Source organism: Hermetia illucens, chromosome 6 (assembly GCF_905115235.1).
Source record: "Hermetia illucens chromosome 6, iHerIll2.2.curated.20191125, whole genome shotgun sequence".
In the NCBI taxonomy this organism is placed as follows: Eukaryota; Metazoa; Arthropoda; class Insecta; order Diptera; family Stratiomyidae; genus Hermetia; species Hermetia illucens.
The window spans coordinates 5,408,972-5,433,002 of record NC_051854.1 but is presented as its reverse complement, the minus strand read 5'-3'; the positions used below and the strand labels follow the sequence as shown (position 1 = coordinate 5,433,002).

General features: G+C 43.4%; 1 protein-coding gene across 4 annotated transcripts; it reads right to left on the bottom strand.

Moving 5' to 3' along the window:
- Nucleotides 1–1,019: 1,019 nt before the first annotated feature.
- Nucleotides 1,020–21,040, bottom strand: LOC119659139 (regulator of gene activity). 4 transcript variants are annotated; one of them, XM_038067070.1, is made up of 8 exons: nucleotides 20,035–21,040; nucleotides 8,235–8,379; nucleotides 7,948–8,153; nucleotides 7,635–7,887; nucleotides 6,690–6,941; nucleotides 6,424–6,628; nucleotides 1,463–1,627; nucleotides 1,020–1,353 (listed from the first exon to the last, which is right to left on the bottom strand). In XM_038067070.1, the coding sequence occupies exons 2-8, from the start codon at nucleotides 8,374–8,376 to the stop codon at nucleotides 1,128–1,130; spliced, it is 1,449 nt and encodes a 482-aa protein (XP_037922998.1). In that variant the 5' UTR covers nucleotides 8,377–8,379; nucleotides 20,035–21,040; the 3' UTR covers nucleotides 1,020–1,127. The 4 variants fall into 4 exon arrangements, with proteins under 4 accessions (XP_037922998.1, XP_037922997.1, XP_037923000.1 ...); XM_038067069.1 differs by lacking the exon at nucleotides 20,035–21,040 and adding an exon at nucleotides 13,651–13,804; XM_038067072.1 differs by lacking the exon at nucleotides 20,035–21,040 and adding an exon at nucleotides 13,651–13,804 and having other exon boundaries at nucleotides 7,653–7,887.
- Nucleotides 21,041–24,031: the final 2,991 nt, after the last annotated feature.

The window sequence follows — 24,031 nt, the reverse complement described above, 5'->3', positions numbered from 1 at the left end:
GGTTGTTGCGCCGTTGATGATGATGATAATTTCTTTTATAATGATAACCACCCATAAATAAGACCCTTTTCTTCGTATAAGAATACTTAATGACATTCTATGTAAATTATCATTTCCTAACGAAGAAGAATTTGTTAGTGTCAAACGTACGAAGCAAAGAAAATGATTTTTTTAAAACTTGTGATCTAGGTCAAAATTCCAATTCTTTTGAACAAAGTAATAATAAGTAAGTCCCTAGAATTCTCAGCCAGCAAGTGAGCTCAGCGAAAATGTTTTAAGATTTATCATTTTGAAATAAGTCCAATATCTTGCTTGTTTGGCCTATTGGTAAACGGAATTACATCCATGACAATTCCTAAAGTTCTTTTGGGGCGAGAATTCGTCAAAGAAATACTGAAACTATAAATGTTCCAATTTACTCGCCGATTGGGTGATACCCAAGATCTCCCCGGTTTTCTCCTTTTCGGATCAACAACTATAAATTCCAATATCTTGCTCATGTCATCGAATTCTCGCAAAGGCAGCTCGGTCTGTAATCCATGCAAACTCTGGAGTAACCAGATACACCCAAAACCTTACGTGGGCCAAAAATTGAGACTAGAAATTCGCTATTTTTTCTCGATGAAAAATTTAAATTTAAAAAATTGTTTGCTTCTTTTGGCAGATTCGGGCAAAGGAGGTCTACTATTAACCATTTTGAGGGCGTTTCGAAGGGGACGAAATTGCTTCAGGTTTTAGAGTTTCCCCGCTTGTTATAATGAGCATTTTTGAAAACCGACATTTCCTCCGGTATGGACAGACTCTCCTCCCCGCATCACATTCACAATGCACGTTTAGATACTTCTTCTAGGCTGAGATGAACTCCTCAAGGAACTACGTCTTCTGTTCTACCCCGGGACTCTCCCCTTAGGTTTAGACAGATTAGTTCTGTAAACGTCTTAAAATTTCCTAACTGAACGGATAATCAGATATCCCTCCAATGATGGCCTCAAAAACATCAAAAATAACAACTGCATGTATTTTTTTTTAAATAATGGTTTTTATTTTTTCCTGCTTGTTATTTTTTTGGATTTTTTTCTTTTCGATTTTTGTTTTTGTATTATTTTTTTCCTTATTTTCAATTAATATTATACAGGCTGTCCATTTAAGCTCACTAGTGCATTAAGATTTGGACATTTATCTAATTTTTCTGCATCAATTTGAAACTCCTTGGGTACTCGTCTCCAGTTCTGTGCATCAAAAAAATAAAATGTTCCTCGCTCTTTTGTACCATTTTTCTCGTAATGATTTACGCCGGGAATTCGTGTTATCCAAACTTTCTCTTCTATATGATACCTCCATTCACGACTATGTCTGTAATTGTACATAAAAAAAAATAATTTAAAAGATTTTCATTACTTTTCGTTCGTTTCAAGATGAATGTCTTAATTTATTTATTGACACATGATTTTGGGGCACTTACAGTTCTGCAGCGGCTGCTAATTGCATCACATCACCGACATTTGTATAAAATAAGAAGAAAAGTAGGTCATCTTTGTATTTCTTTAATGTCAGACTCGCTAGTTTGTCTCGTATCGCCACGTTGACCAGATATTCGGGCGGCACATTATGTTCTATATCTTGGGCTCTGAAATTAATAAATAAGAGATTTGTATTTTTATTCTATTCGGCAGGGAATCAATTTGGTTTTGTTCATTTTATTATTATTAAACTGTAATTGTCTTCGGACAAAGGGGATATCAAATATCTTCAGACACAATCCCTAAATGTGACTATGGCTTTACACTCATGTTATACACAAGGCGTGTGTGGAAAGCAATGCAATCATTTTGGAAATAGCGCTCTCTTTGGGTGCAATACGTTCCTACCAATTGAGTTTAATGGGGAGAGAGATTCTAAATTTTACAGCACTGATCCGAACAATAGGAGCGTAAGGATCACCTGTGCCATAAACTGCGATAAAGTCGTCAATCGAGCAACCATACGGGATTAAGTTTGATGCGAAACTTAACAAATGTCTTGTTGATTCTCAGGACAAATTAGCAGATCTATTCTTTGCCTGATTCGTAAGTTTTCAGTGAGCTAAGGTCTTTAAGGACGGGCGGGAACTCCGCTCTGGGCGATCATCAATCCCATCAACTGATAACAATATGCTTCGCATGTACGAACTTTTAAATTGTGGCCACCAATTGGGTATCTAGATGATGTAGAAAGTCTCAACTCTCTAAAAACCATTGCAGGCCTGCATCCCAGGACCAAATCCTTCGATCGCTTCCTACGATAGCATACTAAGACTCGACATGCCAGAAGAGTCGTGGCTGGTTGGTTATCCAAATTATGTTTCGGCACTTCATGCTGGACGTACTGTTTGAACAGAAGCGAAGTACCCGTGACATATTGATGTAAGTGGATGAATGATTGGCCTTGAGCCTTGCGAACCGAAGCAAACATTTTGACCAAAAGATAAAACCTGACCATATGTCCCCTGGTGATTGGCGAGGCAGGATTATAGAGGGATTGACGCTCGACTTGAAGGTTGCCTTTTTCGAGGAAATAAAAAAAGCGGCGGATAAGACTGCAGGAATTTTTGTCCTTAAGAGGGTCAATAGGCCTATCTCCAGCAGGAGACCCATATACGACCTGCGACTGCCACTTCTGCATTCTGAGCAACACGTTCTCGAATATCTGGCCCATATACCCTTCATTTATCATCGTCTTAGGCCAGAGTACGCCTATGACATAGACATGAGTTGATGCAAGTTACTTCCCATCCACTGCTCCCACATGGCAACACAGAGAGAACACTTGGCTCGGAGCAATCTCAAATCGATGTTCGTGTCGAGATGGCTATATTTCTTGATTTTGGACAACGGAAATGCAATGCTTATCAATGTTTTCGAGCAGATTGTTTGGAGTTTGTTGCTTGCAGAAAAAAAGTTCCCCCTGACAACAAACAATGTCAGCTTTAGAGAGCCTCCCCTGATTTGCGTGAAGATGCTTATAAAAGGCACCCTTTTCGTCTACATCAGAAACATACCGCTGCACAAGTCTGATACTCCCTAATCTGGTCCGGAACATCACAATCAAATTCGGTGTCCAGTCGACATGGCCCAAATTAGAGAAAGCAAGCACTCCAGGGGCCCTCAATACTGTTCTGGGGGAGAAGAAATCGGAGAATGATAGCGTTCTGGAGGCTCTCGGCACCGTTGTTGAGAAAGGTGCTATATCCGAGACGCTGTTGACGTTTCGATAGGAAAGAAGTTTAAAGATCCGGAAGTTGCTAGTTCGCAAATTCTTATTCCTCTTAATCGCGTTTTAAAGCAAGCAAGGAGTACTTTGTTCGTGGCAGTCAGATCGGTCCCATTTCTCATAGCCAAGAGCCAAGGGACACGGCTCTTGGCTATGAGAAATGGGACCGACTTGATAAAGTACAGTATTGACAACGATTTTTTGGGAACAAACTTGTTTTTTCTCCTCTCAAGGCACTGGTTAAATATTCCCAATCGTAAAGAAAAGGATTAAGGATGGGCGGCAATGCCAATAAAGACGGATTACTCAATAAGGGGAATCCACACTGTTGCCGCAAGATTTTCATAGCGAAAATACACGATTTGCCTATTCAATAAGAATTATTTTCTCCTCTCGACGCCATCAGGCTACGTTACCCGACAAAGAATAATATCAAAATTTGTAAGAGTATAAGGAAAACAGTGATATCTATGGAGTATAGGCGTATCCGTCTAGGAACACCGGCAGATACCTCATTTCAACAAATACTTCAGCGTTCTTCGAAATGTGTATGAGTGCAAATGCGATATTTAGTTTTTTCGATTGCTTCATCATTTCTACGATCGATACCGCCAAACGTTCACAAGGAATTGTCATCTGAAAGGACAGGACTACCGTTCTCCACTTGAATGGGAACTTACTTCAATGACCAGAAACATAACAAATACCGAAAAAATCTTAAGGCCCCCATGTCTCGTTTTGGCGGTGACCGTACCTGGGTGCTTTTTAGTAAAATGTGTGACTGATCTAGTGAGGATGTACAGAACTTCCTGTAATTTTTGTACGAGATGAAGGAGCGGTGTGAAATGAAGTTTGTGAGCGAATCTTGTCGACTTGAAACAAACTTCACCGACGTGGAATCCTCATTCTATTGGCAGCTCACCTCGCACGTTTGTAGAGGTTTGGAGTGTGGGGCAAACAAGTGGAGCCGACTTACTTCTAGCGACAGACGTGCAACCAAATTGTCAAACCAATTGTTGGTTGTAGCGAAATTGCGCGTTTGTGGACTAATTGCGTTTGATCGATCACATTCCGGCACCCGCAACTTGTCTTCTGACGTACAATCTAGCTGCAACCAACAACTTGTTTGACCCTTCGTTGCACGTCTGTGATTAGTGCATTTACAAACGATGACTATGAAACATAGCAAAATCAAGTTAAACATTTGCGGCTTTAGGTATTTGCTTATTTATTCTGGTACGCATACAGAGTTTGCTGTTTGTACGAGTCCCGGTGTGTTCTCATAGGATTCCCACGAGTATGCGGGTGGAGGTCCGCCGTGCCATAGCCCCATGCTCGTGGGAATCCTAGGAGAACAGACTGGGAGTCGTACACCCACCCGGGAAAGAATCAGTCCTATTATCTTCAAATGAGTATGGGGGCTAGGAGATCCGCCGTGCCATAGCCCCTCTAGCACGATAAGGTCATACTTACTCACTGAGGCGACCAGGTGTCAGTGAGGCTGTGTTCGCCTACAGTCATTTACCCGCGACTGAAAACTATCCAATGGATACGGTTCGAATAACAGCCTGAACTGGGGGATATCGGTCCAGATCCGTAGCGTTTTTTTAATAGTAGGGTCAGTTCGTGCATGGTGTGGCTGTCACCCACTAACGGTCTTGGTAGACGATAGGCTTCGCTCCTGGTGAGCCACACATCAGCCCCAGAGAGCGATAAGTTAGCTCGCATAAGGCTGTATTTCGCGTCAGTTTATCCTGCAGTCTTCCCCTCTATACATCTAACACTTTATGCTTGTGTCTTCTGTTAACGAATGTTCAAGTCGACTAGTTGGGTAACATGGTAGCTGTTAATATTCTAGAATGGTCGTTCCTGATAGTCTCGCTTTAGTTCAAGGATATTTCTTTCATTCAAAGTTCCTAAATTGATCGCCTAGAATTTCATCTCGAATTGAATTGTATCTCCAGTACGAATCTCCTGCTGAGTGGCGGAAAGGAAGTCTATATGACCACGCAGTACCTCAAAGTTCATTAAGTAAATTGTGAACTAAGGACCACTCAATTCCTTAACAAAAACAAAGCAGTTACTTCTTCTCAGACCAGCCAAGATTTCAAATCGACGGTTTTCGGTCGTTACAATTCACACCCATGTCGGCCTGATGAGTTTGGCTCTCCCCTGGCGAATAAAACCTTCAGCAAATACTCTGCAGGAATAGCGTACTTGGCACAAAAGGCAATTCCCTACTAAGGCAGATCTAGAACGGGCACAGTTGTTGCGTTTTTAAAACTGGCAAAGAGACCTACGACATGATTAAGGAGGTTTACGATGATGCTGCCATTGGTAAACCGGATGTTTTTGAGGGACCCAAACTGTTCCAACAGAGGGAAGAGAAGGAGAGGCCACCACTCCCGGCCAACAAAATCGTCGTAAATATGTCGCGAGTGTAAAATTTAGTGAACAATGGTCGCAGGGTGAACATCAAAATAATTGCTGATGACCTGAGCACATTTCAAACACAAATTTTTGAGATCGTGACAGAAAACTTAGCAAGGAAGGAAGAGTGTGGGCGTGAAATTGGTGCCGCGAGTGTTGTCAAAGGAACAAAAGGTGAACCGAAAAGCGATCTGTCAAGATCTTCTTCAAAGTCGGGGTCCTCGACTCCCCGCCAGACTTTTTTCTATTCCCGAAAATTAAATTGACACTCAGGTGAAAATATCACGGCTTGGTAGAGGTGTTTCAGCAAGCCCTGACGAATGAGCTAAATAGCATTCCGTTCCTGAAGACGTACAAAAACTAGAAAACTCGTTGGCAGCAGGGTTTACATTCGAAACGGTGCCCCTTTGAAGCCATCTCCACTATTTTCATGAATAGTTTTAGTTAAGAAAATTAGCTTTACTACTTTCAGAACAGACTCATGTGAACCGATATTTCGGGAACAACTTGTAACTTCTTGTACGCATACACTGATATATCGGGAACGACTTGTTCCCAAAATATCGGCATATGCAAACCAGAATAAATAGCGTAACGAAAAGGAAGTCTTCTCATTGTTTACATTTATTTATTCCACTTCAGGGACACCTTTCTTAACGTCAAAATGCTGTCGAAGAAATTTGTTGCAATTCTATTACTAAATCATTTTGGATGCAATCCTGTATGAAAGCAATAAACACTTACCTGCAAGGTTGATCTGCAAACGGTCCAGCGAATGTTGGATGTAAATTTTCTTGTGAATTTAAATTTAAGCCTAAACCAGTCAGATCTTGTCCCATCGCTAATGTAACTAAGTTCGGATCTGATTCCGCTGCTCGAATGAATGTTAACAGTCCAATCATACCGAACTGGTTATTAACCATACTAGCGGGTATATTTGTGACTTTACCTGCAACAGACATGGATTTAATATTGTCCCTAGTCCCCTTAAATTTGTCTTTTCAACTCACCATCCGATGACGTTTGGACGCCTCGTTTAACAGCTTTGTCGTTACTTGATATCGAGTCATTCTGGATCTCTATGCCACCGATGTTGTTACTCGACACATTCACCGACCCTTTTTCCGAACTTTCTATGCTACCCGCAAGGCCACTTGTTGTCGTCGTGCCATCCGTATTTTGGGTACCAGGGAGCGCGGGGAAGTCCTCATTTGACATTGTAAACTCCGATTGCTCGGACGTGGGTTGTTTCACCATCCCCACTATTTTTTGTATGGTTGAAAAATGATAGAATTAGTTTCTTTGTCGATTAATTTATCATTTGAATCGTAATACAAATAGGTAGGAAAAAAGACATTTGTGTAAGACACTATGGAGGTGCTATGAAGTGACGGAATCCGCTTGGAAATTTTTCCGATTTAACAGAAAGGAACGGTATGAAAGAAAAACTAACTGTCCTACACCAGCAATTTACAAACACATGGATCGTCCGCACCGAATTCGCCGAAATATTTCGTGAGCCTCAAACTAGAAAATTAATGAAAACCGGGAAATCATTGTGAAATGTAAAGTAAGCGGAATTTCAATCTAATCGAAATATATCGCCGGATCCGGTGCGTGTGTAACATGAAGACTTAGCAATCAAGGAGATAAATGATTTGAAATTCCGTAAACAGACTCGGATTTTTTCAATTTCAAGCCATTTTATCCTCGCTTGCTTGCCACCTTCAAAACATTTAACTCAAATGGACTGATGTGAAAATATATGGCTAAACAGTTATGAATTTTTGGAACACAAACACTTGGAATACCTAAAAATCCATAAAACAGTGACGTGATCATATTACTCACAACAGAATGAGATGATAGTTTATGATATTAACGTGATTTCAAAATAAAAAAGTAACATAAGATTGTATATAGAGATCATATATCATATCATATGGTAAACTCACAAGAGATGAAAAAATTACCATAAGGTTTACTTCCAGGTGGCTGCAAAGGATTTGTCTGAGGCAGTGATTGGTCATTCTGGCCGCGAGCATTCAATGACGGGAATTCGGAGAGATCAAGAAATGTTGGCGTCGCAGATTCACCCGCAGTTCCACCAAACACCGAATGGAAATTATTAAGAGAACTACCGCCACCCACCCCGCTGCCAGACCCGTATCCTCCACGACCTGATTGCATGAAAGATCCCATGTTCGACTGAAATACAATCAAGTTAGTATCAATTTATTAATTTTCCCTAAATTCATCTCAAATTACCATCGAATTGCCTGCCAGTCCACCGCCAGGCATTCGTCGGTCCGCAAACGATCGTTGACCGAAAATGTTTCCACCTCGGGCTCCGCTTTGCAGCTGTTGCATACCACCACCCCCGGCTCCGCCCACCGACAATTGGGCATTTCGATTCGGTGACAATTGCTGTTGCGTTTGGCCATAGTTTCCACCGCCTAAGAAAAATAGATTTTCTTTTTGATATTTCATTAAAATATCACATATGAAACGTGCACAAAAATATTTAAATGAGTGAATGGAAATTCAATACATACCAGGTGGAAACATTCCTGACATTCCAGTCGGTGGTGTTGCATGACCGGATAGTGAGCTGCCACCAAAACCTGCCGAACTTCGAGCTGATAGGGTGCCGCTTGCTATACTTCTTGGAGGTTGCTGGAAATTTAAATTTGCCATAACCTGAAAAGGTAAAATGGAAATGATTAGTAATTCCTCTGCCTCATATTATCATTTGCACAATTGTTTCATCAAAATGTCATAGAGAAAAAAATCAACAAATAACAAATACTTTGCACGACAAATGGCAGAGGGACGATGCCAGAGAGATTTTCATATAATCAGTCTCCAAATGTTTTTGCAAAGCCTTGGATTATACGAATTTAAATAATAAACAGCTAAATCGCAATACTGTGAAGAGGGGGCGCGTAGTAATGTCGAGCATTAGAGCAATGGGAAAGATTCGTTTACTTTATGTTCATTTTCAGGTCAATAAAGAACACATTTACCTTCCGCGACCGCATCATAATAAATGCTAATAAAAACTTAAATTGGACATTTATCACCTCCCAAGTTTATGCATTAAATATCCACGCCAGCTGTTTGGTCTTGACACTGAAAACATCTAAGGAAGTTTGGCTTTCCGATTGATCCCACAAAATTCCATTCTCAATCTTTTTCAAAAGAATTTTAATACTCAAATCAACAACTACGGAGAGCAATCCATCGTGAATTCTAAGGAATTTCACTTTTCCCAGGTGCAAGCCGTATATAGAGCTACATAACTGCAGATATCACTCAACTTCAACCAGAGTATAAGAACATATAATCACAACTATCGGAAAAAGGCAAGGTTGTGGAGAGAATGAGTGCATTTTTAGTAAAAATTCAAGTTTATTAGCATTTGATTCATGTCGTATCTTTGTGAAATTATCTCATATGAAATTACGACCTGGGCGCGAACTTGTCCAATTAATTAATTTGGTCTGCTGCCAATTATTTGTGGATGTTTATCAACACAAACAAAATTATACGGTAATCAGTTCAAATTTAACTGTTGCGAAATTGAATGATTGGAGTCAATTTAAAAATGACTTGCGACAATCTGGCGATACGAGAGGGAGTGGAGATTTCACTGGTGGAATGATGCCTTCCAAAAAAGACTCGCGTGATGATTCTCTAGTTTCAGGAAATAAATAAGTTAACTTTCTAAATAAACGATTTTCGAAGAAGAGGCTGTCATCTAGGGGCATTAATTCAATTATGCATAAAAATTATACCCAATATATCCTTTTAAGCATCAATAGAAGGTTCTCAATATTTAGGCAGTTAATCCCAAAGCATTGTAGTGAAAAGCGTGTAAGCATGCTAAAGCAGATACATTGTATCTGAAGTAAACTCATTCAGGGCAGATCCAACCTACTTACAGTTAAGGGGGAAAATCTAAGCAAAGGTTCAGTAGATGCAGTTCTCTCATTCTTATTGCATGCCGAAATTGCTTTCAACGCAACCCAACACAAACCGAAAACTTGTTTGAACAACCTGCAAAGGAAGGACGAGCATATAATCATGCCCAAGGACATGAAATTTAAATATTGGCAGCATGTGTTTCTAGTGATGATAGATAATGAACTCAACTCTGGAAATCATCTGCTAGTGGCAGTGCCGTCACAGCTTTGTCACCCAAGAAATCTAACCTAAAAGCTGCAACCACAAAATAAGCTGTGGGACTGTAGAGAAGGAGCATTCCCGCAAGTTCTCACCTAAGGCTGATTTTACACGATCTGTATTTCCTCTGTCTCCCATAAGTCACTCCATGAAAAATGGACTGATGAACTATTAATGGATTGACGTGTTTAGTATAAAACAAGACGACAAAAAACCATTTTTGTTACGTGCATTTAAAGCTCCCGAACTATTCGGAAGCCACTGCACTGCACTGCACTCAACTTATCAAAACGTCCAGCGATGGATACGGTCTACTATGTCCAAATTCCGAATGCATCGCGGTGGAGCGGATAAACCTGCCTCGTGAAATCGGAGGTAGGGGCGTGATTGACGTAGTGGCACAACATCATTGCCAAATCGACCCGCTGCACGTTTATTTTTACAGGAAAGAGCAGGCGAGTCCCTTGCGTGCGGCTCTCTGTAAAGCAGACTGTGGACTGCCTCCACTTAACTTGAAGGATCGATCTTTCAATCCTTTGAGTGGGGTGAAGTCGGATTAAGAGCGGATCAATTAATGGAAGTTGAAGGCGATGCACGGTAAACACATGACATGTCTTTGGCAGCCATTTGTCGAACAGATGGCTGTGTGCTGGGGAGCTCCATCCATCAAAACCTTGTATACAAGCATGGGCTGATCACGGCAACATGTCCGGGTTTACCGATATGAGCCGCAAACAATACCTGTATTGGGAGCGGCAAGTTTTGACTGATCGCCATACTCTACATAACAAGCCTGACGTACTTTTAGTTGACAAGACGGGTCGCTCCGCAGCATCGGACGGAAATCCGTGGAGAAGGTGAATTATGAGCCATTGGCTCGAGAAATCAAAGAAATTTGTCGTTTCGAAAAGATGGTTGGAGTTTCCACAATATTGTCAGCTACATGTATTGCACCTAAATCCCTCATGGCTTGCCTTGATGACCTGGGACTTTCGCACAGTCTGGTTCAAACCGTGCAGAAGTAAACCATTCTGCATACGCGCTCGACAGATTCTCCCACTGACCTACCGCCGGCAACAATCCATATCGGATCAGGGCCTTCAATTGTGTCAGAGCTCTTCATTCAAGGCCGTAATGGTACACTAGAGTACACTGTAAGAGGCAATGTGATCAGCATTGTATGCATTGTTTCATAAAATGGGACCCGTAATCATAATATCGGATGGACACTGATCGTTTTCAAAGAATTAGTGCAAGAAAGCATACGTTTCCATCTACATGAAAGCATATAGAATGTGCAATGGGTCGTTGAGGAAACCTTACAGTCTAACATGATCATTTCTCACTTCAATGAATAAGTGATCGATCAGCTAATCTCGTGAGAAAAATTCAATGATACAGACATTGTTCGATTTGTTTGCTTTGCCATGTAATAAACACGATAAGTTAGAATCAAACAAGTCGGGAAATCGGAAGCATGACGCTTCAGGTATGAAAAGTTTTGTGTTTCCCTATGTGCGGAGCATAACACAGTTCTCCATTGGCTGATAGCATTGACTTGAGATATTCAAATCGCTCAGTTCTGTTAGCGATAGTGACCTATCCATAACTGAGCGATTTAAATATCTCGGGTGAATGCTATCAGCCAATGGAGAATTGAGTAATAAAATTGATTCACGCATTAACGCAACCTGGCTGTAGCGTTCCGCAACTTGTGTTCTTTGTGATCGACGCATCAGAGAATGTCTCAAATCTAAAATTCACCGCAATGTCAACCGTCCTGTCGCTCTCTATGGCTGTGAGTGTTGGCCGACTATAAAAGACAATGAACGGCGTCTTGCGATAATGAAAACGAAGATGTTGTGTTGGCCTAGTGGCGTGACACGTTTTGATCACATCCGAAATGAGGATATCCGCGATCGATATGGGGTTGAACCGATCGTGGAAAAACTGCGAGAGAGGCGTATGGTCACGTAATTCGCCCTAACGAGAATTCACTTGCCAAGACTGGTCGGAACAGTGAAGTCGATGGTAACCGACCAGAAGGGCCGAAACAACGGTGGCTTGATACGCTAGATCGAGATTGAAAAGTGTCGCGATTACTTCCAGCAATCATTACTGGTCTAAAGACAAATAGTAATGCAATTCGCGTGGGAACGTAGCAGGCCTTTAATCATCCACACAATGCGAGGGAAACCTCACATTGTCAATATTTGCGCTCATTAAACCAACCTCAAGATATTGTGCGAGTACCACAAGAGGACTCTCTAGAGTCACAACAGGGCTCCCGTAAATCACGCCTTTCTGTTAGTAACCGTTCCTTAGTAGAACATGTAATTCAGTTAAAATTGCAAAACACCGAAGCCTTGAAGAACACGCAACTGTTGCTTGCTTTTCATAAATTCTGTTGACTTATTTCCGGGAAAGATTGTGCTGCGACAATGACACTGAGCTAATCTTCTATTGCAAACCACATTAAAGCTCGGTTTATTATCATCATTTGCAATGAACTCGTTCCGATTTCCACTGGTTGAAGTGCTTCGAGATTTGATGACTTTGTTGGGTTACATTTACGTGTGCACATCGACCCTTCCTCGGGACATTCCCTGAATAATTAAATATTCATGGCTGGTAGCGTAAGAAAGTACTTGGAAATCCGATGCCGGTGCATATGATCTCAGTCACGCAAAGCGCAGTTGTCAATCACCGTTCAAAGCCGCCAAATTTCGCGATAGGGCAAAATGCATCAGCGCAAAACAGCTTAGTTGCGAATCGCACTTTCAAGGTCCTGGATGAGTTTATCTGCTCCGAGCGCTGTCGCCACTTCATAGCACCCACTAATGCCGCAGGCCCTGTTCTCCGCGAGTACACCGGAGCCCCATCAAGCACGCAGCGCCAAGTACAAATACAAAATAAACTTATCAACGCGATATCGCTACGAACGCAGAATATTGTTATTGTTCGCTGTACACAAAACGAATGGCTGGTTCCGAGCGGCGACGAGTCAAGCGCCCGAGAACATAGACCTTGTTCAATTTGAATAAATGCGCAAATAATGTTCTTCAGACACGGCGCGCTCTAACCTTGGAGCGAAACGTTACCTCTGGGTTCGCCCGGTCGTTCCGTCCGCCTGGCCGTTCTGCGGCCAAGCCTGCAATGCTAATAAGTTCATTAAAAGCCTCGAAATATTCTCGCATCCAAACAGGCGCGAATCTGTCACTCTTGGGGCGAATCTACGCATGGCCCGCAAGCTGTTTTCCATCTACCCGATAAGTGGCAGAGTAAACACCGTTTCAGGTTGGCAAAGCAGCGAATCGCGGGCCGCCGTGCGACCCCATTAGCCAACTTCATTTCGGCTAGAATAAACAGAGACTTGTTTGGCGAGGCAGCGAGATGTGCACAAAGCATAACATCCCGAAAATTTGGACAGCCCTTGAATGGGGCCCCGCTACCGACACCACACAGCACACACAAGCACAGCAGGTGCACGTCCATTCGTGAAAAGGCTCCACGCTCCATGTAGCATTCACAAGGCAACTGCGTCCACGGACCAGCCAGCACTCGTCCTCGCATGCTTGAATTGCGGGGCCCTTGGCGGCAGGAGCTCCCATAAACTGACAGTCCGACTCCGACGACGGCGCAACTTGTCAAAATCACGAAGCAAGCACAGGCAAAAAACTTCATCGCAGCCGCGATTTCACTTTTCTCTCGCCACAATTTCATGCGAATTCTCGCTCACCTACACACCACAAACAGAACACATAATCATTCCTGGATTCTACGCACCTTCATGAGTCTGATTAGAGTATATTAATTACTAGCGCACATTAAATAATCAACAAAAAATCAAAAAATTATGCACAGCGGATCACAAAAATTGACGTGAAAAAAAGGAGAAAAAGCAAAACTCGACGACGACCAGTTCCTCTATGAGAAGACACTACACAAAAGAAAACAACACCGACTAGTTGTCCCGCTTGCACAATGCACTCCATCCGCTACGAAGGAGAAGCACCGAATTAGGTGTTGGGAAAAATGTCAAATTACGCATTTTACTAGGTGTCGAGTAGTTTTGTTTCTTTCGCTCGTTCGGATATGCAATTGCCATGGAAGTGATGGCTTCCTCACTTCTGTCAGCACGAGATGACAGCAAGTCGCATACACTCTACCAATTCACGGAGGCCATCTCTTTTCTCCACTCTTCCAGCATATGCAAGTTTCTGTTGTTTTTTTCTTTCGTAATGTTTTTCACCGACATTTTCCCTAACATCTCTTGGCATTTTCCTGTCAAAATACTTGTCGTCATGCTGGGTCACAGTGAATTATGGCAGGAAATCACGAATGTATGGGTGAGGATCCATTCATCCCGTTTAATTTCCCTTGACCCAGGGGAAATTTCCCACGATAAGGGTAGCAGTGAATGGACATGACATTGGCGAGTATTGCCAGCTTTTATTCGATACATATCTCCCTCCAGCCCATGTTGATTGAATGCGGTTTGATTTGAAATTCAAATTCGAATCAGATTTATTCTTTTTGATGCAAATTCTGCACAATTGGTAGCGGACATCGCATTTAGGCAAAACAAAAACAAAGCATATACGAGAGATGGATGCAGATAAATAGGTTTTTTCTTTGATATGTATGATTTCATGTTGATTCTTGTTGCGGAACTGGAAAACGTTGCTAGACAATGAAATCTAGTTCAAACTCTGAAAATACTGAATTGCGGAAAAGACTTGCATGTCATGCGGGATTGGCACAATTAACCAAAAACTCATTTTACTGGTTTTGGCCTTTTAAGAATGAGATGAGCTGCAATAATACATTAGATTTGGATTCCATGCTTTTTTGTTCAAAAATTCTGTGCTGAACCCGTAATTCTGGAGCCTAATTGTTCAAAGCCTCAAATAACTGAATGCATATGGAATATAGAAATGAAATTTATATGAGGGAAACATTTTACCAAAATGTATAATAAAGATCCGCGAGTTTGATGCGGATTAAAGTTAGTGTCACATTATTAATTATTGAATTAAGAGTTAGGGCTAAGCCGGAAAACTCTAAAAATAATAATGACAATAATATTGCTTCTGCTTAGGCTGAATTATGTTGGAGCCCTATTTATGATAGTATAAAGCAACTATATTGCAAGAAGCACTTCTGCCTCTCTTCTACTTAAATCCATTAGGAATTCGCTTTGTAGTATGGTAATTAGTTTTAGTCAGAATAGGTTAGTATAACTCTGAAGAAGGGAACAAGTGGTTTCCGAAAAATATTAAAAACACCGGCGAGTAGAATACTTCAATTTATCTTGAAATGAATCCTACATTGCCGTTTATAATTCCAGCTCCCTTTCCAAACAGTATACCGTGGATAATGACTATGCAGTACATTAGGTTGTGCAGAGCGACAATACGCAACAAATCGGTTATTAGAATATTTTGAGCAGATTTCAACTGAAGAATTTGTTCATCCTCCATTTTCACAAGCATTGCCGACATTTGGAACAGTTCCACCTGTTAGCGCAACTTTCCAGCTAATACGTTGGGGAGTGCTATCCCCACGTACTCAAGAAGGGCGATCAGACCTGAGTCTGCAAGGGACTCATTTGAAGTGGCTCTTACCACGAAGCCTCACTGGAGGTTATCTGATACCAAACGATTTTGAGTCCTCCGAGGTCTTGCCTCGCAATCATCAACAGATTCGCGCGGTGGTCTGATGGGATACCTCTGAACATTACTGTACAATCTTGTGCAAAGACTCTCTGCCGAGAATGAATTTCACGCTTTGGTGCGCTAGCAATTATATTCACCGACCAGGGATTGCAGTTTGAAGCCCATCTTTTCTCGAAGTTGGTCAAATTCCTCGGCTTTAAACACCACCGGACAACAGCTTACCACCCGCAGTCCAATGGGGTGCTCGAAAAGTGGCACAAGACGCTGAAGGCCGCTATAATGGCCCAAGACAACCCCTCTTGGTCGCAGGTCCTGTCACTCGTTTTTCTTGACCTCCGAACAACCAATCGCTAAGAGTTTGGTGCAAGTCCCGCGAAGCTGGTATACGGGGAGAATCTGAGACTCCCCAGCGGCCCTGTTCTCGACATCGGGTCGGGACTCAATGCTACCGGTTTGTTACGTAGGCTCAAGGATGCAATACCAAGACTGAAGCCGCCACCACGCAAAAACCGCGACTGACGTGCCCAGTGACGCCCCAATTAGGACGGACGCTCCTTGCAAGCCGTTATAGCCACCTTATGAAGGCCCCTTTGAAGTCCTTGAGCGAGGCTGACATTATTATACCTTCAACGTCGAGGGCACGACCAAACGAGCGTGGTGTCAATTAAAGCCCTTCGTCCAGGATTGGCCACGACATCGAAAAACAATTTTTGATAGCGAAAATTGTTTTTCGGTGTCATTTGGAATTCGAGTAGGGAAGCGGGCGGTTGAGTTTAAATTTTGTAATATATTATATAAGTAGTTTTAATTTCCCATACTAATATGAATACTGGGCCTGTACTCAATATAAACCAGTACCGCGGTGCCAGACATGGCGGGGCTCTGACTGTTCTCTTCAAATTAATCTGTATCCGAAGAGAATTATGCCTACAAGGCAAGTACTCACGTTAAACCCCCAAGGCCTTCATGTCACCGCAACTGAAGTCGAGAAAGCAATAAAACGAATGAAATCGGGGAAAGCAACAGGACCTGATGACAGCGCATCTGAGCTGTGACCCAACACTGTGGCTCAGTAGAATCTTAAATCGGGTTATTGAGGTAGGTAGAACACCATCTGACTAACAAAAAAGTACCACAGTTAATCACGAACCATAAATCACTAACTTTTGCCTTAAGGAAAAAGCCCGACAAAGTGTCCCTTCCCCTTCAGCACAGCCTATATCACTCAATTTACTTCGGGCATTTAATATATGTCCGGTAAAGACAACGTAATCACTGACGCTTTGCGTATTCTGATCGCAGGTCTTGCCTTTCGTTCTGCTTGGCCTCCGTACAGCTGTCCGCGAAGAGTTTAGTGCCAACCCTACTGACATGATCCCCGACAAAAGAGACGGGCTTGGACGGGACGGACGGTTGGGCCTGCTATGGAAGGCCGTTCTCAAATTGAACCTCTCCGCCATCTCGTCACGGGCAGCCGGCAAACCACACCACTAGAGAGCAAAGAGTCTCCACCTACGGTTTGGTGAGGACTGATGTCACTCGGAAGCCACTGCAGCCACCATACAAGGGTTCTTATAATGTCCTTGGCGTGGAGAGCACGAATTCAGTTTGAACGTCGGTGGGAAGCCCAAGGCGGTATTCTTGGATAGGCTGAAGCCTTTCTTCTAGGAGACAGACGACACTGAAAGGAAGCGTGAACGTCACGTACGGTTTGACGCTCGCCAGCCGACCACGGTAGAGTAACCCCGTCGCGGGTTCTCTTGCCGAAACCCCTCGATTTCAGCTGTCTGAGGACGTGGTACGGTGTACAGAAATAGTTTTTTTTTCAAATATTTCTCGAGCAAAAGCAAATTTCGGAGTAATAGCAAATTTTATAATCATGTCTGATAAAACTTCTTAAACTAATAAAAGAATAAATATATTTGAAACGAAAATAACAAAGTAATATAACAGTATTTCAATAAACGCTCATACGAAGCCTTCCCCGAAATGACCACGCCTGATAATAACTGAAGTTGACGTTGAAACTGCCCTTGAAAAGGCAGATAAATGAAAGACACCAGGAATTTATAATATTCACAACACAGATCATTTTATTCTGACCTGACATTTATTCCCAAGTAGATAACCAATCTCACCCAAAACACGGTGCTTCTTGCCTTCAAAATATCGACCATTTCTTGTCCTCCTACTATCTACAAGGTTCTTAATTCAGTTCTCTGTGCGAACATCTCAAAGAAATTCAGAGATTGGTAGCTGAGGAGCAAAATGGTTGCGGCTTCAGAATTTGTAAAGAACAGCCTATCACTAGCACAGTAGTTATAAAGCAGGCTGCACATTCGTAGCTACTACAAGTGTTAGCATTGTACAAAATCAATCCGAATATTGTTCTTCTCGTGAGAAAGGTGATGAAGACTTGGCGCACGAATATTCCTGATGTTTAAACATCAAGGGAGACACCAACCATTAGCGGAATTTACCAAGGTGACACTCCGCTGTGGCTTTGGTTGATTTTGAATCAGTTATCATATCTTTCGCATAATAGGAAATACGGGTTCCAAGTCAAATATTGCCCTCTTCCCCTGATAAAGAAACTCTTAAGCGATACAATTGTTGACCTAACCAGAACAGTGGGTTCCATTCGTCTTCTTTAGGTTTTGAATCCTTCCATCATTCGATCATCCTTGTGGAACCCAGGTATTTTTGGGTCATCTAGCGTGCCTTTGTTGCTACGGGATTGATGGTTTGGTTCAGTGCAAAGGCAACTCATCAGATGCTGCCTCACCTCTATCCTGCAAGCAGCGTATCCGAAAGTGGGTACTGGTGGTAATCACTCCTTTATGTATAATCGCAAACACTAAATAATTGCAAATTGAAATTGGCCACGCATATATTCAGCCCCAAAATAGACCAAAGCGGAATGATTTTGTTTGAGGATTGAGGGAGTTTTAAGCCCGCGTCCAGTTGATGTCTGCTCCCAGTTGAGTTGCCTCTGCCCAGTACGACGGTTTGGATGTTTGGGTAAAAAAGATGGAAGAATATTTCTTCCCAATTGGTCTGGTCCGACCCCAAATGGATGTGGACTAAGGACTTCCTCAGTTCTCAAATAAAATAATTTCATTTTCAGTTCTATGCCAGTCAGCAAGTTGTCATCATCATGTATGGTTTGCCTTTCCATTCAAGGTGCCTTGCTTGGAACTCCTCGACCCCGCATCAGCCCTAACTAAGTGAGTAATGAGACCATATTCGTACCTACAACAGTAGGTGGTATCCAGCGTCTTTGGTAGCTGCATGCAATCCAGAGCCATATGCCACAGGGTATCTAATAGGCAGTACTGACCTCCGGTTCCGGACATGCGAATGTGTCGGGTTGATTTCCTGGCATAGTCCTTCAAGTGAGCAAGCACAATGATGAAGGGCGACATCCAGTTCCCGAAATATGGTTGTGCTTCTTAACGTTACAATTTCAGCCCATAAAGGAGACTCTCGTCAACCCGTTTGTTTTGTTTAAATTCGGGGTAGTAAACAATCTCCTAACTTCCAACTATGAACAGATTTTTATTTATGCAAGTTCCAATGTTTACAAGCACCAATATTAGCCAATTTTCCTCCAACACGCCTCCATTCTTGTTGAGAGAATTTGACCCATGGGACCTCAGAAGGGTTCTCTCTTTAACCAGGAACTCCGAAGGAATTACATCACATTACATACAGAATTATCTAGAGCCGAAAAGCGCCAACCGAATCTGGTTTCCTTTTTAATATCGTAAATATAAATATTTTACTTTCGCCTTTTGAGGTCCTCTCAGTGGTCCAAGCGTTCAATTCCTTCTTAAACAAAGAATGATGGGTCCCGCTCCCCAACGAGCTGCATCTAAAATAATCCTAAAAATAAAAGCAAAGCCACACACAAACTTGTTTACAATCGAGTCCGACGAACATCGCATTCTAAACAAAATCAAATTCTTACCGGGCCCACAATCGCACGTCGCACCAAACTGTAAACAAAGGGAAATTCCCGATCCCGGAATTCAAATCATATGTAAAGTGCATCACAGCACATCAGGCAATGCCGTCCGATAAGAGTTGACAGTTTGCTCCAAATGGAAACCTCGCCATTCCGCTCACGCAGTGAACGAACCAAGTGTATCTTTCCTCGGAATGTGGAGATCTCTTTCCAGCCACCGTCAACTCGAATCCCTATCACCGCTTTTCCAGGATAAAGGAAATCGCGACTGCCAGAGGATCCCTTATCCCTGGAAGCGCTCCACTCTGGCCTACGTGCCATGCCCTTCCCACCATCCTCACACGGGACACAACTCCATCCGTGGCGAGAATGAAACACTCGCAAATCACCGTTGCCGTGCACTCGTGACGTCGTCACTGCGCACCGGCAAACCATGAAGCAAACACTTCCCAGCGCGAAGCGAACCCGAGATTTGGGCGCGCTAGAGACAGAACGAAACCAGACCCACCGCCGCATGCAACTTACCTAACTGAACAATAACTTGAGCCGTATGAAACAAGCAACATTCAATCTGCGATGGGCAAATGCCGCATTTAACATTCCACCAAATTCTGCTAGTGAATGGCCGCGAACCGAAGATCAGTTCTCGTTCCCGGCGGTCTCGGTCCTCCTTCACTGGCTGCGCTCTGTCGCGTGTCCTCTGGGCGGTCGTTTCCAGGAAGTTTCGAGCGAGGCACTTGTCCTCCGTGCGGGCGAGAAGCGAAAAGGGTCGTGCGGACCGGCAGACGCTTGTTTTATAATCCAATTGGAGCGCGTCTGGCGCTGTCGTGAACACCGTTATATCCCGATCGAGGGCTTCGCGAAGCTTCCTTTTTTGTCGAAAAGCTCCGAAGCAAGGAAAACTGTTCTCAAGTTGGCCGACTCGCCCGCTTTACTTGTCCGGCCGCGAGCTGGTCATCGACTTCTGTTGCGGATGCGAATTCGAGCGCGGCTCCGATTGTCAAACACAAGGCAGCGACCGCGCAAATATCTGAGAAGTCCGTCGAGTCAGAGCCCGGAATGTCGCGAGCAGGCTCGGATTTCGCTGCTGAGTCCTCCCGGAGCACTGGCCGGATCGTTCCTGGAAGCGCGCCGGACGTAAATCGACCACGGATCGTCGCCTCAACGGCCGATCAGCAAGCACTAGGGAAAACGATTCCTTTCAACCCTTTCAGGACTATTTCTGAGCTCCCACAATCGCCACAAATCGCGAAATCCCTTTTTTCCTTCTGATAAGGGACAACGAAAAAGCAGTTCAATGAACTTCGCCGTTTACACTCTGCGGTTGCCGGAAAACGCACAAAACACGAAACACATCGAACCGGCAAGCGATTTACGTATCACCCGACACACTCGATCGCTGAGAAAACGCGATATTTTCCGAAAATTTCGCACGGGACACGGCACAGAAATTCCTTTTTTCTTCGTAGATACTTCAAATGTCGTAGCTCGCCTTGTATTCGTCGTTGCCGTCGTCTATGATATAAATTATGTGGTGCCCTTCTTGCACAATGTCATTCGACTGTGATGGGTATAGCTGTACTTGTCGCACATTCACTCGGCTCCGAAAACAATAATTATGACAGCCATATTGAATTTTTTTTTGTATAGATACCGCGAAACGGGATGATTCCAAGTACTGCATGAGTCAAGTGGTATGTGAAGCCAGGTAATGGACAAAAGAGGGCAGGCAAGAATACGAAACGGTTCAGGGCGACTAAAAAGGATAAAATCTAATCTGAGAGTAACTAATTTATCACAAAATGAAAAAAACTTGAAACCATTTGCCAACATGGAAAAATTCATATATTCTGATTAAGTTCAAGCGATTGCCACAAACAACTGTCGAAAGTTTAATTCGATCTAAAAATCTTTTTCACGGATGAATGCATGAGAGAACTCTATATAGGATCGGGCTTTATTGCCCACTACTGTAGCCTGTCGGCTTACTGAATGTCCTACTATAGTTCATTTTGTATGAAAACTCCCGACCTAGCCGCCAAGCCAAAGAGATAATTCACTTGGTGTACCTGATCGTGGCCCTCATTCCAGGAGTCAAGCTATTTTTTACGGATATTGAGGAAATACCTGAGAGACTGCTCCCTACTCTATGAGACGCTGAAGGGCCAAGGGAGAATGGATATCACGTCGGGAGTAACATAGAGATCCATTCTAGGGCCGGACTTCTGGAACGCTTCCTACGATAGTCTGCTAAAGCTTGGCAGACCAGAAGAGTCGCGCCTGGTCAGTTATGCAGACAACGTTGCGCCACTTGTTGCTGGACGCACTATTGAAAAGGCGCAAGCGGACTTGGAACATTGATGCGACGGGTATGCGGATGGATGACTGCTCATAGTTTCAGCCTTGCGCTGGAAAACTTCGAAGTAGTCATCTTGATCAGAAAGAGAGAATTCCGACCATGCGTTTCATTCAACCAGCGGCTAAACACTCTGTTTAATACTCCACTTGAAGATGAGCTTTTTCGAGCAAATCAAAGCAACAGCGGACAGGACTGCAGCTTGAGTCTCGACCCTGAGTCGGCTAATGGCGAATGTTGGGAATCCCATATCTACCAGGAGATGTGTTCTTATGGAAGCAACGCAGTTTATTTTGCTTTACGGCGCAGTGCATCGTAAGTGCCTTGTCAAAATACACAGACGGGGAGTTTTGCGAGTGGCATCTACTTACCGTACTGTCTAAGAACCAGCCATGATGGCGATCGCGATAGTGATACCCGTTACCACCTTTTCTAAGGAACGTAAGGTCTTCTACAGCGAAGACTTAAAAGAGGTAGTTTCCCGTGAAGAACGGCATCGCATACTAATCAATGGCAATTCTTTTGAAGCAAAATGAGCCAATAGCCAGATGGATTGATTCATGGCTGAATGGAAAGCATGATGAGTTTACTATGTCCTTATTCAACTTCTAAGTGTGCAAGATTGGGAAGGCTTGATCTCCTGATTGTGTATTCTGGAGTAGCACACCTTCTTCCTTTGTAGAAGTTGGTGTGGATTTCGCCAGTAACTTTATGCAGACACCGGAGGGCTCTCTCCAGACAACATTGATAGAGAAATGCCAAGCAACGTTAGCAGATGGAGTCGTGTCGCCCAGTTCTTTTTGTTTCGAACGAGATTGACCTCGACCGGTGGAGGGACCGGATGGTAAGGGGTTCTTGAGTTGACAACTTTCTCTCTACTCCGTGTTTCGTTGGTAAAAGGAATTCTCTAATTTGAAGGCTTTCTAAGTCGAAAGAGAGAGGGAGAGCTAGCCGCAATTAATGTGTCAAACGATTCCAGACTAGTTCTCTAATGAAGGGGAGGTGTATATTTGGTAGTCCGTTGACGTACCGTTGCGGGAGTCCTCACCTACCCTACTTTAAAAAAATGCAGCCCATGAGTCCATAGTAAATAAAGGGTAGTCCTTATTTAGTGGCAGAATGTAGCGGAGGGGAGGAGGAAAAATCTCACCAAATGTGGTATTGCTTTACAATGTTCCAAGCCATAGAGTTCTGCTTCCCAATTATACAGTTAAGATTGTAGGGTAGGTAGATAGGTAAGTTCGATGACCATCTCCGAACGCGTGGCCTCAACACTGATCAACACCTCCGGCACTAGTTTGCTGCTACGAAGATTTTCAGTTCGTGGCTTGTCGACCGGCCGTTGCTGCTTACCTGTTTTTAGAGGTTACTTAGCGTTCGAAACCTTGCACACTCTGCTCCGCTTAATTTGATGTTCGACCTCGTCTTAAGATCGATTGCGTTTGAAGGCGGTAAGTTTCGACTTCTGCTCGTGCGCCGGGCGCTTTTTATTATATTCTTCAACCATCGCTAGGAGTGTTATTATCTACGAGGTCCTTTTCATCTCGCTCGTCAACAATATTCCTTTTGAGGGGACCCCGACATCGACAGTTACATATTAGGAGTATTATGGCTAGTACTCGCTACACCCAGAGTAACGACAGCGAATTCAAAGCTGTAAACCACTAGTCCGCCTGGCGCGCAGCGGTGTTACGACCGGCGCCTACTATACTACCCATAACGGCTGCTACCTTCTGGCTGGATGCCAGCAGCTCGTCCTTCGGTGACGCGCCTAGCATTAACACCACTTTTTCTAGCGTCGTTTCTTTTGGTGTTTAAGTCCATGTCTTGGTCCTATGAACAGTCCGGGAAAAATGTCCACCCTGGCTAGCTTGGCCACCAGGGTAAGGGTCTTATTTCTCATTTGAAACTGAAAGTGACAAAAATATTCAGAGTTCGCATATTAAAAATCAAGCTCCTATTGGTCGCGCAGCTCCGGCTTATGCTGTTCCACCTTGGCTGTTAGCCCTTCTAGTGTAGGGAGGACGATCCCCGGGCTGGTGCTTTGACTCATCTTGCCCCCGGGTCCGCCTGCCTCTAACCTATCTAAATCTCTATCGAAGTTTGGAGCACGGCACCAGTTTTTAAACGCAACACCACGTTTGAAGCCTGAAGGTCTCTGTTCGC

What these genes read in the sequence shown, in the direction of transcription:
- LOC119659139 (XM_038067069.1), bottom strand. An exon ending in TGGTAATTTTTTCATCTCTT is followed by an intron (nt 6,942 to 7,634) that starts GTGAGTTTACCA and finishes TACAAAAAATAG; the next exon opens with TGGGGATGGTGAAACAACCC. An exon ending in TTTGCAGATCAACCTTGCAG is followed by an intron (nt 1,628 to 6,423) that starts GTAAGTGTTTAT and finishes TATTAATTTCAG; the next exon opens with AGCCCAAGATATAGAACATA.